At 52.8% G+C, this 16,132-nt stretch overlaps 1 protein-coding gene across 2 annotated transcripts; it reads right to left on the bottom strand.

The window, feature by feature from the left end:
* Positions 1-937: 937 nt before the first annotated feature.
* TNFRSF13C (TNF receptor superfamily member 13C) lies at positions 938-11,881 on the bottom strand. Of its 2 annotated transcripts, none has more exons than XM_088165238.1 (3): positions 6,019-11,881; positions 5,360-5,614; positions 938-3,810 (listed from the first exon to the last, which is right to left on the bottom strand). In XM_088165238.1, exons 1-3 carry the CDS (start codon positions 6,161-6,163, stop codon positions 3,497-3,499), a joined length of 714 nt encoding a protein of 237 aa, XP_088021364.1. In that variant the 5' UTR covers positions 6,164-11,881; the 3' UTR covers positions 938-3,496. The 2 variants fall into 2 exon arrangements, with proteins under 2 accessions (XP_088021364.1, XP_088021365.1); XM_088165239.1 differs by having other exon boundaries at positions 5,360-5,560.
* Between the last annotated feature and the right edge of the window lie 4,251 nt (positions 11,882-16,132).

The raw sequence follows: 16,132 nt of genomic DNA, 5'->3' as shown, positions 1-16,132 counted from the left end.
AGGCCCTGCCCATGGAGGGACAAGCTGGGTTTGTGGGGGCCTGCGGGGTGTGCTTTAGGCTGGAGTAGTTGGACCTGTGGGTGAACTATCAGGACACTAAACTGGTGGGTGAACCAGTAATGGGAGTGGAGAGGAGAAAGTGGGGGAGGAAAGCCCCCCCATGGGATTGAGAAGGGTTTGGCAGACATGACTGGTGGACGCAGAAGACCCTTGTCCAGGTGTTCCCTCTCCTCACACTGCCGTGCACTGGTTGGCCAGCTGTCTCCTGCCTCTAGGACCATGGACGAAAACAAACCCACATACACAGAGGCACCAAAGCTTCTTTCCTTTACCACCAGCATTTATGGTGAGACTTGCAGGAGCTCAAATATGCTCATGACCTCCTCCAAAACAGGGTCAGTGGATTTGAAATGGCTAGGGAGATACTAAGGTGATTTTGCAGTGAGGAGGGTTTTAGCCTGAACTGCTTTCTCTTGCCCAGGGGTTTCCTCAGACTTTCCCATGGCTCTCTCTGAAACCCTATGCCCCTGCAGCCAAGTGAAGCCCATCTTCACCAGCCTTTCTAGGCAGTTGTGTGGGCAGTGGGGTGGGTGCCAGGCTGAGGAGGAAGCACAGTTCCTGCCTCACAGGGGGAAGTGAGAAACTGCTGTGGAAAGTCAAAGACAGGCAACATCCCCACCCCATTCCCCCCCCAAAAAGACTTTTCCCAGTCTTTGTCATAATGGCCAGTTCCTGGCATGACTGTGGGGAGATGCAGGTGGCCAAGCTTGGCTGGTTCCTGGCCTTGCCAGTAGCCATGTATGGGGAATGTGTTGATAAAGCCACTGCCAGGGGAGGCTCCCTGGCTCAAAGCCCTGCTGTACCCCAAGGACCATCATGCTGGAGACCCCTAAAGCCAGGAAAGACCTCAGACCTCTGACCATGCATTGACAGTGGGTTCACTTTATTCTTTAATTTTTACTGTCATATTTTATTCTTTAATTTTTACTGCCATATTTTTCATCTGTATTCCCTTGGCTCTCCATGCAAACAAGATAGACAACCTTTTGCCCTGTAGATAAGGATGGAGAAGCACACAGGGCAGGTTACAAATCCCTCCTGGGCTGATTGGGCAGAAGGGGAGCACTGCCCCACCACAGCTGGCAGTCGGGCAGACATGATGCAGGGAAGACACCCCACATGCCATAACAGAGAGGAGATCCAAGGGGCACTCACTGGTTGAAGAATACAGTGTGGATCCAATTGCCACTCTGCACGCTGCAAATGCCAGTGGCATCCTGTATAGGAAGATGCCTGGCTTAAGCTCCAGCAGAATTGAGAGCAGAAGTCCTTACCTGAGCAGAAAGAGGGGCTTTTTCAATAGGATTTGTATGGGTGTTTCTTTTTCAAATTCCCAGATCATCTGGGATGGGTAATGCATCCACAGGGCTGGGCTGCTGCTGTCACTGGGAGGGAAGTGGAGATGGCTCCTGACAGTTCTTCTCCATTCTTGTATTGCCCCCATCTCCCCTGAAACAGGTTGCTCTGTCTCCCAGAAGTAGTCCTTCTAGTGACAGAACATCCCCCGCCCTGGCTTCGGCTCTTTTCCCCACTCCAGATACACAAAGGTTGTTTGAAGTTACTCCACAGGGTTGGGTGCCGAGCATGAGGATGAGGAGAAGTCTGATTCATGCCATGGCAATACCCCCTCTGCAAAGGGCAGCATGGCTGTTGTGGGTAACTGGGACACCAGCCCTTGAGCCTCCACAGTTTCTGCCACAGGTGTCTGGAGTCCCAGGAGACAGTCACTGGGCACGTGGACCACCTCTTCCACCCTCCTCAGCCCCAAGGCTGAGATGGGGATCCATCCCATCCTGGATCATGCAGAGCCTCAGTCAGATGAAGGTTCATCTCTGTCAGTGTGTTAAGGTCTGGGAGAGGAATTGTGGTGAGGAATTTTGGCCTTGGCACCTGTGGCAGTGCCTGTAGCTGCCCTTATGGGACAGATGCCATAAGTCTGGCTGCAGTGCCACAGACAGGGGAGAAGAGAGGTTGTCACCCTTCAACAATAGCATCTGTCCTGCAGCCCCAGAGAACTCAGGTTTGGGCAGGGAATCACGCTCCCATCATCAGAGGGACATCCCCTCCACACAGTGCCTCCAGCCGACCCTACTGGGAACATGGCACTTGGTGGCCCATTAGTGCCTGGTGTCAGTGCCCCCACACCTTGCTTGGCCAGCTCTGTTCAGTGTCCAAAGCCTCTCAGACAAGGAAGCCACCTCATCTAAGGAAGAGCAGGCCCAGAGATGGTGCTTCATGTAAATAATCCCTCAAAGCACTTCTAAGTGACTAATCACCTTCTCCAGGGGCTTCTCGCCCAACCCAGAGTCTCTGTTCAGCCGGGGGCATCAGCTGCTGTAGTTACTCGGAATCAGCAATCCCACACTAAGGAGTTAATTTCCCAAAGAGAGCCCTTCCTGTGCAGTAAAGCCACTTACAGGCAGGTGAAGAAACCCATTTACGGGGAAATGCCTGGGATCAACATCGCTGGCCAGCTCTTGCACACAGGCAAAGCCTTGAGGACACTCTCGTAAATTAAGTCACTCTGCCTACGCTCACATCACTGCCTGACTGCTTTTGTGCCGTGTGGAAGCATCCATCCCAAGTGACACACGGTATTTCTGCAGCGACAGTGAGCTGAAGTGACGGTTGTCTGGGGCTGTAATGACAGATTGAGGGAGCTCCTCTGGACTAGCTGTCTCCACTGCCTGCCCCTGGTCCTCCCTAAATTCAGGGATTGTAGGTCAGAGCAAGAACAGATTTTTTTCCCCTTTTCACTGCTTGGGAAGACAAACTGTTTTCCTATCCCAGGGTACCCGACCTTGGAGGGGGTTCTCATGAGTGCTGGGCCTGCCACTGTGACATAGCCCAGAGGGTGGAAAGATTGCTGGGTGTCACAGACTGCTGAAAACAGAGCAGGCAAGACTGTAAATGGAGAGCTGCTGGGTGTGCCTTGCTCCTTATGGCTTCAAGTCTCCTTTCATTGAAGTCAGCAGGAAAAATTGAGCTACTCCTGTGTAGGATTTGGTCCTAAAGTAACTCCCTGCTTCCTTTCCCTCTGCAGTTTCTGGTGTTCCAGCCCCATGTTCCCAGCAACTGCCCATCCAGCAGGAGACCTGTCCAGGCACAAGGGCTGCCTTGCAAATGGCCCAGCAGTCCCTGCCACGCTCCATCCTCCCCATTGCGTCTCCTCTGCCTCCTCCCAATGGTTCAGCCATGGCAGCTGTCAACAGTTCATTGTAACTCAGCATGATCCACTTTGGCTTCCTCCAGCATTTACAGGTGTAACTTGGGACTCAGCACAAAAAGGACAGTCGTCTTAAAAGGCTGATCTTGCTAAAGGCAAAACCTGGTTCTCACAGAGCTCATACCCATGGAAAGCTTCACTCATTCCAGGAACAGGCTGTCAGTGTCCACAGGGATTGGCCAGAGCACTCCAGCCCCATTCTCCTTGCCCTCAGACTCTCTCCTCTCTGGCGCAGTTCTGGGTGGTTTTGGTGGTGACCAGTGCTGTGGCCCCCAGCTCAGTGGCAGGCAGTGGGAAGCTGTGGTTGCATTCCTCAGGCCGGGGGTACACAGTGGAGAGCAGAACAATGTCACCATCAGCATCGCCCTGGCAGCATGGCCTCTGCTTTGCCCTGGCTTTCCTGGGTGGCCCCGGCATCTTCTGGCTCCCAACAAGATGCAGGCATGGGGCTGGGCTCAGGGCTCCATGTCCCTCTGGCACAGCAGGGTCCTGGCTGGGCAGGGGGCTGGTCATGTCTACATTTTCTGGGAAGGGACAAGAAAAGGGGGTTACTGGGCTCATGGAGTGGGGTCAGGAAGGTCCCAGGGAGATGGTCCTGTCCATAGGGGAGGAGATGGATCTGGAACAGGAGGAGTCTGCAAGGTCCTCACACCTCTCCTGCTGTAGAATTGTTCCTGCTTACAACCGATGGACTTTCCCCCAACAAAAGACAAGAGGGAAAGGCTGAAACTTGCACTTCCACTTTGAGTCCTCTCGCTCAACCCTGCCGGCAGCAGAAGAGCCCAGCCCGTGGCAGCTTGCCCTCCCCGAGTGCCTCCCATTTAAAAATAGACTTGTTTACACACTTTGAACGCAGCCGTGTGCCTCCAGCCCCAGGCCTCCTGCTGCTTTCCACACATCCAGTGCCGCAGCACTGGGCTTGCTGTGGTGCAGCCTTGGGGGACAATGGGGATGTGAACCAGGGCATGCAACAGGAGACTGAGTAGTGCCTCCAACACTCTCCATAAGGGCCAGATCTCTCTCACCACTGGATTTCTCCCTTCTCTTTCGCTTTTGGTATTTTTCCTAGGCATGTGCGTCATGGGCTGTCGCAGAGCAGAAAGGCCCTGGGTAATGTCCCCCCGGTCTGAGTCACCATCCGGCACTGCCAGAAGTGTGCAGGCAAGCCAGGGCACAAGGACCAGCTGCCCCACTGTGGACATCCACCTGGGTTGTGGGGCAGTGGTGAGTGCCGGCATCCCTATGTGGCAGCCCCTCTTGGGGATCCTGTGGAACCATAATCCCTGCCTGGGAATGGGGAGGAATGAAGCCAGGCAAGACCACTTCTGAGAAGATTGTTCAAGGCTGAATCAGTGCCAGTGCAGAGGCCTCCAAGGGAGAAAAGAGCTGCCCCAACAAAATGGGCAGTCATGGAGCACTGTGGCCTTACTCTTCTGGAAGTACCCTGCTAGGAAAGGCTCAGCCCCATCCCTTGAACCTCAGCCCTAATTTTGATGCACCAGATAACTCTGTGCAGTGCTGCAGTGTCCTGTCAATGGGGCTGGCCCTGACATCCCACTGCGGTCTTTGGGATGTGTGCTGGAGGATGCTGGGCATCCCAAGCACGAGAAGCAAGCTGGGCGTCCATGTAGGACCCCCCATTGCAGTGCCACATGGAGAGGCTGCCTCTGGAGCCATCACCACTGCCCCCACTACTCCCACTCCATCCATGATCTTCTGGCTACCAGGGGAGAGGGCTCACAAAGCTCCATATGTGTCCCCTGTGGAGAGGGGATAGTACCAGGACATGCTTTAAGCAAATAAAGGCACAGGGAGACCCAGCAAAGGGAGGGATGGCTCAAAAGGGTTGCACTGGCAGTCAGGTACAGGCATAGGTTCCTAGGGAATGCAGGCCACTGTCACTCAGACAGTGACTGAGATGCCCCAAAATGCCGTGGGATGCCTGCAGAGCTGATGCTGAGGTGGAGGAGCTAGCCTGGACAGGGATGTGCCTCAGGGGATCCAGCAGTAACTGATCCCATCTACCCCAGGGTCCTCAGAGTGTTGTGAGAGGGAGAGGAAGAGGTCTCCTACCTTTGTCTTCTTCATCTTCCACCTTCATCCTTCTCCTCTGCTTTCCCACCTTGCAGGCCAGGAAGCCACAGAAGGCAGCCAGAACCAGGATGAGCCCCACCAGCAGCGGGACTCCAAAGATCAGGAAGGTGCTGGTCAGGGTGGGTGCCAGGGTAGGTTCTGCTGTGGGGTGAGATGCTGGTAGTGTCAGGAGGGGGAGAGCTGAAGGAGGAAGGAGGGCAGCAACATTTTTCACCTGGCTGGCTGGCCTGGGGGCTGTGGTGGCAGAGAAGAACTGTGGCACTTAACTGTGACCCACCTGCCACCAGCAACAAAATATCCCCCTGCTTGTTGAGACCCTTATCCCACTCCCTGTCCCTGAGTGGTAGGGGACAAGAGTTTCCTGCTTTTCCCACAGTCACCTCTGGGGCAGGTTGATCCACTTTAGGGTGGATCATCTGGTTTCTCCCTACACCCCATGTTCCTCCCACTGGAACTGGCTGCCTTCTTCCCCCCTGCTTTAGGTGAAGGCAGTGCTCCGTTCTCCATTGCAACATCCATAGCCATCCTCAGGAGAAGGTGCCTTCCACCTGCCTATCCCTGGGGTGTCCCCAGCCCCCCTTGGCCCACCACCATCCAGCCCCGGGGAGCTCAGATTGCAGCTGCCCTTATCCTCTTACTTGTGTTGTCCTTGAACAGGTCGGAGCACTTGATGCACGACTTGGTCAGGGTGTCGAAGCACTCGAAGGAGAGGCAGGAGGGGGCAATGGCAGCTTTTCCTGATGAGGACATGGCAGAGTGGGAGTGAGAGCCCAGCTCTCGCATGGCGTAGCAGTGACGGGGCCGCCGGAGTGTGAAATCGCAGCGCCCCAGGCCCCGTGGCAGAGGGAGATACAGTCTGTCAAGCTGCGTCGTCTCCCTTGGGGCTCACAATCGCTGTGCTTGGCCTGGGGCGGATCTTCACCAAGGAGGAGGAGAGCAAGCGACCAAGCCCTACCCTGCCTGCCTTTGCAATGTGCCCTCAAACTACCCCTCTCCCCCAAAATATGCTTCCGAAATCCCTGCAGCTCCTCTTGTGCCTCAGCCGTGCAGCACCTCGTACCCAGCGGTATTGTGTCCCAGCCTAACCTCCTTGATCCTCACTCCTCCCCAGCCCACCTGAATGTTGCCCCCAGCCCAAGCATGTCCCCCAGCCTGCATCCCCCTTTGCTTACACTGGAAAGCTCCCTCCAGTGTCTACAGGAGACTTTCCTGTGCACAGATCTTTACAAGACTCCATCCCAGGGGCATAGATCTGGCTTGGATTGAAAATGCAAAGGACAAGAGGAGAAAAGAGTGAGAGGGCACTGAGGGCACTCCCACTGCCTCAAGGAGACATCCTACCAGTGACTGCTCTGCAAGCAGGCCAACTGTTGTATGTTCTCCACCCCTAGTGACAGTGCTCTCCATCACCTTGCTCTCTTCATCCTCTCCAACACAGACCTAGACCTGTGGCTCCTCAGCACCATGTCTCATTCTCCGGGGTTCAGATCTGGTTCTGCTCAGTAAATGTGCAGGGCATGGTCAAAGCAAGTCACGCCAAGAAAGCCTGGTCCTCAAACCATTGGATGGGACTAAAAAAATCCTTTAATATTCTTAGGCATTCCTGATCAAGAGCAGGAGAAATGTTCTGCCACCAGTACCCACACATCAAAGCCTGATGCTTGAGACCTGAAGAGGTGGATTTCAGTGCTGTAGGTGGATCTCTTCCATTCCTACTGAGCAAAAGTCACATCCTTTTTTTCTTCACTCCATAGGAAAGAAAGGGGCCAGCCATAGTTGAGGGAAGCAACACTAGTGACCTGCCCTACCCAGGAGATCCCTAATACGGCTTTACTGCTGAAGTCATGTCTTTCCAGCAGCTACAGCATCTGGACTCCTTCTAGTGGGGCCTCTACTGCCCACTGTCCTGGATCAAGCCTGAGAGGGGAGGAGGAAAAACTCCAAAGGGTGCTCTGGGTCAAGGTGACAGAGTACCAGGTGCCCCACTGGGCAGCTGAGATCCTCTGAGATAGGCCTGAGGACGTGGTCCCTGAATGTGCCTGCCCCTCGCCAGTCACTGTTGGGCAAGCTGAGCCCACAGGCTCCATATCCCATCTCCTGAAGTCCTGAGTAGAGTGCAGTCACCAGCCCCCCATGCTAGATCTTGGTCCAAGTGCAGTTCTTTGGTACCCCATGCCCTGCAGGGGAGGAGCTGCCCTACAGCATATCTCCCTCCCTGCTGGCAGCATTCCCAGAGGATAGTTTGCATCTCAGCAATGTCAAAACTGCCCCAGCACAATCTCAGCCCCACCGTGGCCGCTGCAGGGCTCCAGGCAAGCCAAAGTCCCAAACAAAAACTGGTCAGTGCTCACCAGTTCCACACCTGCCATGATTTCATTTCCACTTCCAGCCAGCGTGCCCAGGCACTTGTTCCCTCAGCACTGTGCCATGCCAGCAGGAATGGCTGCCAGAGGAACTGCACTGAGGAACTGTGAGAGGCCGGCCATTCTTGTGCCTGTGGCTCAGTTATTCCTGCTCCATCTTAGTCAAAATAAAACTCCCCAGTTGAGTGGAGGCATGCCAAGCACTTCCCTCCCTCAGCGCAGCCCTGAGCCACAAATGGCACAGACAGCTCAGCACCCTCTGACTCGATGCCGTGAGCAGGCTGCGCTCGCCCTGCCCGTACCTGCTGGGGGAGCTGGCTCAAACAGCAGGACATCTCTCCATATCTCACTTTCGTTAACCCTCTGCCTCTTGTACACCCCAGGTGAGGACCAGGGCTGGGGTGCAGGCATGGGAGCTGGAGAAAGTGTCCAGAAGCAGGGCAGCAGGAAGGGATAGAAAGCTGTGATGCAGTGCTATGACCCACAGCAGGGGGAAAAAAACAAGGCTCACTCCAGTCCACATCTGAGCTCCACAGGGGACAGACCTGGCAAGGAGAGGGCACCTGGAATCCTCAGTAGGCAGCTCTCAGAAGTGCAAGTGTAGACTCTAGGGCCAAGAAAATACCTTGTCTTGTGGGCTGGTGGGGCTGAGGACAAGCACATAGGCAGAGGATCCCCACAAAACATCCAGTGCTCTGTCAGGACACCTATCTCCAAACCATCTCCCTGCTCCAAAGACTTGACTGTTCCTCTTGTCCTGGGGTGTTTCCACCTGCTAGTCTCCTTTTCCCAGAGGTATGCTCCTCCATCATTCCCATTTTTCTCACCTCTCAAATGCCCCCACTATACTTCCGGCATGTTGATCATCTCTCAGGGACCCCCAGCCCCTATTTCTGTGGGTCCCACTGCAGGACTGTCACCCTGCCCCTCTTCCTCCTGTCTCTCCTCCCTGCTTGGCTTAAAGTGTGGGGTGGGAAATGGTTCCCAGCATCTCCTGTACCACACTTAGAGATTAACTCTGCAAGCCCTCCAGTCAAATATGCATGCTGGGAAAAGCCCAAACCAAGTAACCTACACAGTGCTTTCAACATGGACAGGTGAGATTTACATTACAGATGAGGAGCCAACAGATCCCATTTCAGTACATGGAAAGAAAACTTGAAGTTTCAAATGCCTGGAGAGGAGCCTGGGGATAGCAGCCGTCATGCCCTCCTGTGAATGAAGCACTCCCAAGTCCTGTTACATGGAAGGATGTTACAGCCTCATTGCTGCCACTGACATTACCCTATTCCCCCCATTTTTTTATCCCTCTTTATCATGCTCTACAGATCTTCCCTGCCCTCGTCCCAGCTTGTCCACCTCCTCCTGGGCAAAGAAGATATGTTTGAATTTACATGATAATGCTTACTCAAGGAGAAAACCAGTCCTGACTACCCCAGCAGCACTCACACGTGGGCCTGCTTGCCAGCATGGACCAGGTTCTGGGCATCAGCTCTCCCCTTTTTCATCTCCCCGGTCTTTGCCTCCCCTACCCTTCATAACTGCGTAACTGTGGTTGATCATTTTTGGAATAGCAAAAGTTAAAGCTTGGTGAGTAGTTTGAGCTGTTTGCATCTCAGAGCTGAATACGCTTGATAATCGCACAAATGCATAATTAAAGAGCAGAAAAAATGACTCACTGGATAAGGAAATGCGCTTTTCTTATCTTCTCTGCAGAGAAATGAAAACCCCAGGAGCCTGGGTCTCCGGCTAAGTCCTTTTATTAAACAAATAAACCAGAAAATATATCAAATGAGCGATTTAAGAATTATGTCTTCATCTCAGTCAGACAGCTCGATTTCCAGTGCCGTTTGCTCCCATCCCGCACCTGGAGGGCTGGCTTTGGCTGAGATCAGCTCGGATCAGCTGAGATCCCTGGGATCCCTGCAGAGGACAGGTCAATGCTGGTGCTCCAGGAGCACAGAAGGTTGGCAGTGGCCTGTGAGGGCTTGTGCACACATGAGTGACTGGACTCGTGTGAGTGGTTCTTCTGGTGTCAGGGGTAGGTGAAGTGACTCACGCACACACTTGCAAAACCGCGTGTAGCAGAAAATATCCCCCGAAAGTTCACCTTGTGCTCGTGCACACCGGAAACCCAAAGGCTTGTCGATCAGAGAAGCTGTGAGGTGTTTACTGAGCAGACCCAGTTACCTCAGGACAAACCTCTGACAGGATGCACCCAACACCTTGGGAACGTCTCGGCACAGCCTGACACCTGCCCCACATTCAGATGGTCCAGTAGAATGCCTTGGCTGGAGCCAAGCCCCAAAGCCCATTCAGCACCTCATCCCAGCACTCCTTCCCAGCACCCCTGTGCTGGCTGGTGGGAAATATCCCTTCCCAAAAAGTACTGCTATGGCTATAAGGAACAGATTTCTCACAGCTCCAGCATAAACCTTCTCCTCGGGATCTACTGGGATCCTTCCTAAAGCCAGGCAGGCTTAGGGACAAAATCTGGGAAGATTTTAGGAATCATACGGGAAATCAAAGGTTTCAAGAGATTCACAATCACTCTAAACCCCAAATCCCTCTGTAGATGCTCTGCTTCCTATCAAGAAGGTTTGTGACACTGCTCAGCCACCTGCATAGGGTATTTGGAATGGAATCTGTCTCCTTGTTTCTTGTTTATATGTCCCTGGAGCTCTGCCTGTCCGCAAGGCTGAAGAGAAAAGGGCAGGTGTCCTTGCCTCCTTCTGCAATGGGCCTGGGACCCTTGCAGGGATAGTACTGAACATCCAAATTAGGCTTCTCAGTGTGCTGTCTGTTGAAGAACCTTTTGGGGTTACAGAACTGTGGGTCAACACTTCCTGAGTTCAACCTCCCTCTGCCCTTTCCCCCTCCCTGATCCATAGAGCCCAAGAGGGACATAGCAGCACAGAGGACATGGGAAAAACCTCCCTTGTCTGATCCAGCCCTCCAGAGGCTGAGCCCTTGATCTCCCCTGCTGGGGAGGGGGGAGGAATGAGGGGTGTTTCCAGCCGGTGTGCTGGCTGCTCTTGCTGCTTTGCAGAGTGTGACAAGGACGCAGCGAGGCTTGGGTCCCTGGGACTGCCCTGGCTCTTGCAAGCCCCCCACATCATGAGCAACACAGCGTTAGCTGAGCCTGGCTCTTCTGCCTGAATGTGAACAAACAGTACTCAAACTCCCTGCCCACTCTACCTTGCAGCAGGGATGCTGCCCCTGCCCCCATCCTGAGAAGAAGTGGCATCTTGTCCTGTCTCCCTTGGGCAGCTGGGAGACGGAGGCAAGTGCCCCCCCAGTTCTGCCTGTTCATAGGGAATGTTCATGTGCCATGACAGGGCCAGGCAGCACCTCCAGCACCGAAACAGAAACCAGTGGCTGAGAGTGATGTGCTGCCACAGGAAAAACCTCTGAACAGGTGGGTTCAGCTAGATCAAGGATCCTTTACGCCGGGGTGGAAATCTCCCCAGTATTCACAGTGGGAAGTCCCACCACTGCATTCTCAAGGCATAAATCTCCAGCAGATGACTCCAGAACCAAAACTCAAAGCCACACTTGTCCCAGTACCTCTACAACATCCTCTGGCTTCCCACAGACTTTTAGGTCCAGCCTGGTGTAAAAAGGCCAGAGTGATTTTACTTACACAGGCTTGAGTGCAGAGTAACGTTATGAATTTCCATGAGTGTTTTAAGGATGCAATGTTAGAAGAGAACTGGCAGGTGGATTTGGCCTGTGCACCTCCTCTCCTGGCTGGCATCTGGGCACAATGCCTTGGCCATCTGCCAAAGCCCAGAGAAGAAACAGGAGTGCAACACAGAGTAGGGAAGGAGATAAAGGGGAAGATGAGGAGCTACTGCAGCTGCAGGGCTGAGGAGGTGCAGAGTGACTGCCAGCAACCCTGTGCCATATTCACCACTCCGGAGGATGAACTCCAAGGAACCTGTGGGCAATGTCTATTGATTCCCTTTCAAGGGGAGAGCCCTCCTCATAGCTTGCAGGCATTCCCTCTGTAACAGCCACACCAACTTCTGAGCCTTTGAGGCCTCAAAGGCTCTAGCTGGAAGGAGTTGCTTTGGCACAGGCTGTCACAAGAAGGGAGATGCTGTGGGTAGGGAATGGTTCTGCCAAAGCAGGCGGATATAATCCCCCCCCCCCCCCCCAAGATCCCCTCCCCATTTCCTATTGCAGTGTAAGCACCTATACGGAAGGTGTTGCCTTTTGCCACAGTTCCCAGGGAACGCTGCATGTTCATCCCTCTGGAAGATTTCCTGGCTAGCACAGGTTCCTTTCCCTTCCACATGGCATCACAGCCCTGCAGAGGGCTGGACCACCAGAGGATGCAGGCAGGCTTCTGTGGGGCTGTGCAGTAACACAGCATTTCCCATCACCCAACGTAAAAATGCACATTAGAGGCTGAGGGCAGGAACAGCTTTATACCCCCTAATAATCTTGTCTCTAAGCTAGATAACTAGGACTGCAAATCCCTGGTGATAATCACAGCCACCATGCCTGCAAGCTCTCCCCCAGACCATTCATCTGGCTTGATGATGCTTTAAAGAGACATCTAATGAGGATAATCTGATTCAAATCCCCTCCTGCTTTTGGGCAGCAGAGCAATTCAGGCCCCCTCAAACTCCTTCTTCCTCCATGACTGTCTTTATTTCTTCTTCTTATATGAATCACTGTGGGGTTTCCTTTGCTTTTTGCATTACTATTTTAAATCTTTGATATGACCACTGTGATCAAGATTCAGTCCCTTTAGAACCTAATTAACATGAAATCAGACTCAGTTTTACTCATAGCCTTATAATGGGATGCTGGCCGCTGCTTCAGCTCTCACTTTGGGTGCAGAGAACATTGCAGTCTGCTTAAAAAATTCCCTCTTTACCTGATTCAATCAGAACCACTTACAGGAGATACACACACACATTTCAAGCTTGGCAAGAGAGTCAAGCTTTGGGAAGTAGGGAAGATCTCAATCACACTCAGCTTCCAGTGCAGAGCAGATGGCGAACATTCTGACTATATAATTTATAGGACACCATCACTATGTATTAGTCCCATACAGTGGCTGAGCTCAGCCAAACCACGGCTCATGCACACTCAGGGAGACTCTCACAGGTGATGCTCCACATGCAATCTGGGTAAGACCCAGGTTTTGAAGAAAGCACGTGCTTCATGTTTCATCTCCTTTATAACACAGAGCAGAAGATGCAGTGCAGCAGCCCTTGTCCCAGAGGGTCTTCCTCTTCTCCCTAGACTGGGCAAACACTTCCCAGCCTGCAAACTTGTATTTGAACTAGGTCTGTATTACACAACATCTGCGTGCAGGCAACTCCCCTTCCCTTCCCTGCAAGCAGCTCACACAGCAGCATGATGGATGCCAGGGCAGCCCAAGGTCAGGTGTTGGGGTTTGTTTGCACTTCTTCAGGGATGCCATGCTGTGCTGGCACAGCCTGGCATGCAACATGCTGGGGGTCACAATGCCCAAGAGGGATGTGCATCACCACTGCAGCTCAATTTCAGCAGTGCCTAAGCCTCCCTGCCCTGCCTTTCACCCATACATATTCACAGTGGGTGCAGTGAAAGACGTGTAGGTCAGGAGGGAGAATTGCTCAGGGTGGCCAAGTTGGGTTGTAATGAAGAGAAAAGGTAAAAAGGCAACATCAGGTAATGAAAACACTCCCTCTGGACCAAGGTGATGGCAGCTCCAGCCTTGTCTCTAAGGTTGCAAGGTTTTCAATCCCCTACATGGCAAGAAAAAGTCCTGGAGATAAGTGCACTACATTGAGCCTTTACAGGTGCCTGGTGTACAGCCAGAGTGACACTGTGCTATCCCAGGGCTTCCCCAGCTCCAATGCCTTTGATCCTCTGCTGTTCAGCATAACAGCACGAGGCACTGAGTCACCCCTCAGTCCCACAGGAGAATGAGGATTAATTAGTTGATTCTGGCACATGTCTTTAAAGAGAGATACTCCACTGCCACACAAGTCACAGGTTGTTACTGAGCTGAGTCAAATGCAGCCCTTGCTTCACATCTCTGATCTCTGGAAGACCAAGAAAATGAAACAGCAGTTGGGGACAAAACCTGAATGTTCATATTGGGGTGATGCCAATGCTGCTGTCAAAAGTAGGATAATGGCCAGCACAGAGGTTCAGGAGAGCTCTGAGCTGACCAGTGCAGACAATGATAGTGCCTCAAGGACTGCCAGTCCTCAACAAACACCAAAGGTGTTTCAGCAATCCGAGCACAGGGCAGGAGCAAGGCAGGCCCAGTCACAGCACGGCACTGTCACTTTGTCACTGCACAATGAGCACATAGCAAGACTGGAGAGCTGTCATGGGAAGACAGAAAAGCAATACTCCATACTGACAGAAAATGGGGAAAGCCTCCTTAGCTTGTTTAATGCTAGCTGGGCTTTTTAGTTTTTTCCAGCATGCCTGAGCACAGGTGCTTCAGCTGGCTGTGGCACAGCTTGTTGTAGTGCCAAGAGGGTGTTGGGATCCCGAGGCTAGAGTAGACCCTGCACACCAAGGCCATGTTTCCCAAGGGGAGGTGCTCTCTCGTTGTTTTTGTCCTTGCCCCATCTCGGTGCTCCTTCCCGTGACACACAGAGCCCACGGGGCTCTCGTACCCAGCCCGCAGCTGCACCTGGGCCGGCGGCGAGGAGGCTGCCTGCACGTATGTAAAACATGGGCTCTCTTTCACACACCGCTGACTTCCCTCGGCAAAGGAGGCGGCGGGGCAGGGCACACGGGCACGGTGCCTTTCCTGGCTCCTCTTAAAATGCCCCAGCACACGGTAAGCTCCAGGGGGATGAGAGATGTGACATTGTGGCACGTGGCAGCTCTTGCAGAAAGGAGCCTGTGGCAAAGGAAACGTGGCCCAGCACGGGCTGGGAGCCCATGCTACTCAGCTGCCAAGGAGTCTGAGCAAGTCACGTCACTCCAAAGTCCCCCGTGCCCAACCTCTCTTGCACACCGGTTCTTCACAGCCAAGACAGCCCCTGATGCACAGAGCTGACCCGAGGGGATGCCTTCCTGCCTAGAATCGCCATGCTGTATTAATATTTAACAGTGAGGAAGAGATCCAGAGACTTTGATTTCCCCACTGGCCAATTCAAGGATAATTGAACTGTGCAGGGAATTTTAGCATTTCAGCGGATGGTTTCGTTCCAGTTCACACCAAAACCTTAGCATGCCGCAATGCCTTATGAGGATTGCAGCCAGTTTCAGGCAGCCTCCCTGCAGTGGATGGACTCAGGCATGTAAGCAACACAAAAACGCTGATCTTAGGAGCTGCCCAGCCAGCAGCTCCCACCAAACCCTCCCCCACAGAACTTCGGTAAAAGTAAAATTCTCCTAAAGAGGAAAAAAAATGTTGGTTTTTTTCTGAACGTTTCCACTCAATTCCAAATTTGTGATTCCAAAGTAATGTCAATTTGCCCTTGTTACACACCCCCAGTGGAGGCAGATCCCGATGTAGAAGCACAGCAAGCAAAGGACAGTGAATTTTCACACATGTGCCCAGGGTCATGCAAGAAATCAGCCACAGAAGTGAAACAAATGCAGCGTTTTTGGCTCCTGCCTCTGGGCTGTACCAGCTATTGCTTTCTCTTGCATATAAATCACTTTTCCCCACCAGTGAAGGACAGTTGGCCACTGAATGGAAAGTGTCAGTTGTCGAGCAGCCCACAGCAACACTGCACACCGGCTTAGGGTGGGGAGTGGAGAACACTCAGAGCGCAGAGGAGACTGCCAGGGGATCTGGGCCAGCTGAATAGAAACAGAGCAGCTGGAAACAGCCAGTGCTCCTGCAAAATCAAGACAAGTTAAAAACCCCACAGGAAGAAGCCTCTTCCTTGCTTTTTGCAGAGGAGCAGAGCTGACCTCTGCCACAGCTCTGCCAATCAGCTCCAGTTAGCAGAGCAGGAGTTCCTCTTCTTGTCCACCACTGCTGAGAACAGTGGTCATGATGACGGCAACCAAGGAGCTCTTACAGCTTGACCACAGCTGCTAAGCACCACAGCTGACCCAAGCCAGCCACTCCCTTCAAACTACAGGTCCTGGCAAGCAAAGACATCCAGTTTTAACCAGTCCCCAAAGCAAATATCAGAGGTGGCCTTGAATCTAAAACTCTACCACCAAGTTTCAAGGTTTGGAAGGGACAGATATATCCCCAGGGTTGGATTTATCTCTGATGTTTGTTACAGGAACAGAGAGATCTTTTATTATGGGTGCTATTTCAGTATGCAGACTTTCTCTCCCATTGATATAGACTGAGCATATCTTGTTTTATCATGCTTAAAAATTGGTCTGATTTAACTGCTGGTACAGCAGAGTCAGTCTTAGAAAACCTGGCACAGTGGAGAGATGTAATCCCACCAAG

This window comes from Sturnus vulgaris, chromosome 5, assembly GCF_052056855.1.
Source record: "Sturnus vulgaris isolate bStuVul1 chromosome 5, bStuVul1.hap1, whole genome shotgun sequence".
Taxonomy (NCBI): Eukaryota; Metazoa; Chordata; class Aves; order Passeriformes; family Sturnidae; genus Sturnus; species Sturnus vulgaris.
Note: the sequence above shows the minus strand (reverse complement) of the source record. Positions and strands in the feature narration are given on the sequence as shown.